Raw genomic sequence first — 369 nt, forward strand, 5'->3', positions numbered from 1 at the left:
TGTGTGTGTGTGTGTGTGTGTGTGTGTGTGTGTGTGTGTGTGTGTGTGTGTGTAAAAACTCCTGTAAAAGTATAGTTTCAGTGTTTCTTGTGTGTCGGTGTGTTTAACTGCAGAAAAAGTCCCTGAGGGAGCAGTGGCTGATGGACGGTCTGAGTCAGCAGTCTGAGGAGGAGCAGGAGGCCCTGAGGCTTCAGGCTCAGGAGGAACAGCAGCAGAGCGACCAGCTGCAGAGCAACATCCTCAGGTGAGCTGACAGAGAGGACACGTCACGCTGCAGTCACACAATGCACCAAACTACAGGTCACAGGGACACCTGGGACATGTTGCAGGGACACCTGGGACATGTTGCAGGGACACCTGGGACAGGTT

The 369-nt window shown here is 53.4% G+C and overlaps 1 protein-coding gene across 1 annotated transcript in view; it reads left to right on the top strand.

The window, feature by feature from the left end:
- The window catches only part of palmdb (palmdelphin b), a gene marked incomplete in the record, with an annotated part of 78,686 nt that overhangs the window by 61,566 nt on the left and 16,751 nt on the right, over window positions 1–369 (top strand). The window contains 1 exon segment of the mRNA XM_037694414.1: window positions 114–244. Coding sequence (XP_037550342.1) covers window positions 114–244 — 131 coding nt within the window.

This window comes from Nematolebias whitei, chromosome 20, assembly GCF_014905685.2.
Source record: "Nematolebias whitei isolate Nwh7 chromosome 20, NemWhi1, whole genome shotgun sequence".
Taxonomy (NCBI): domain Eukaryota; kingdom Metazoa; phylum Chordata; class Actinopteri; order Cyprinodontiformes; family Rivulidae; genus Nematolebias; species Nematolebias whitei.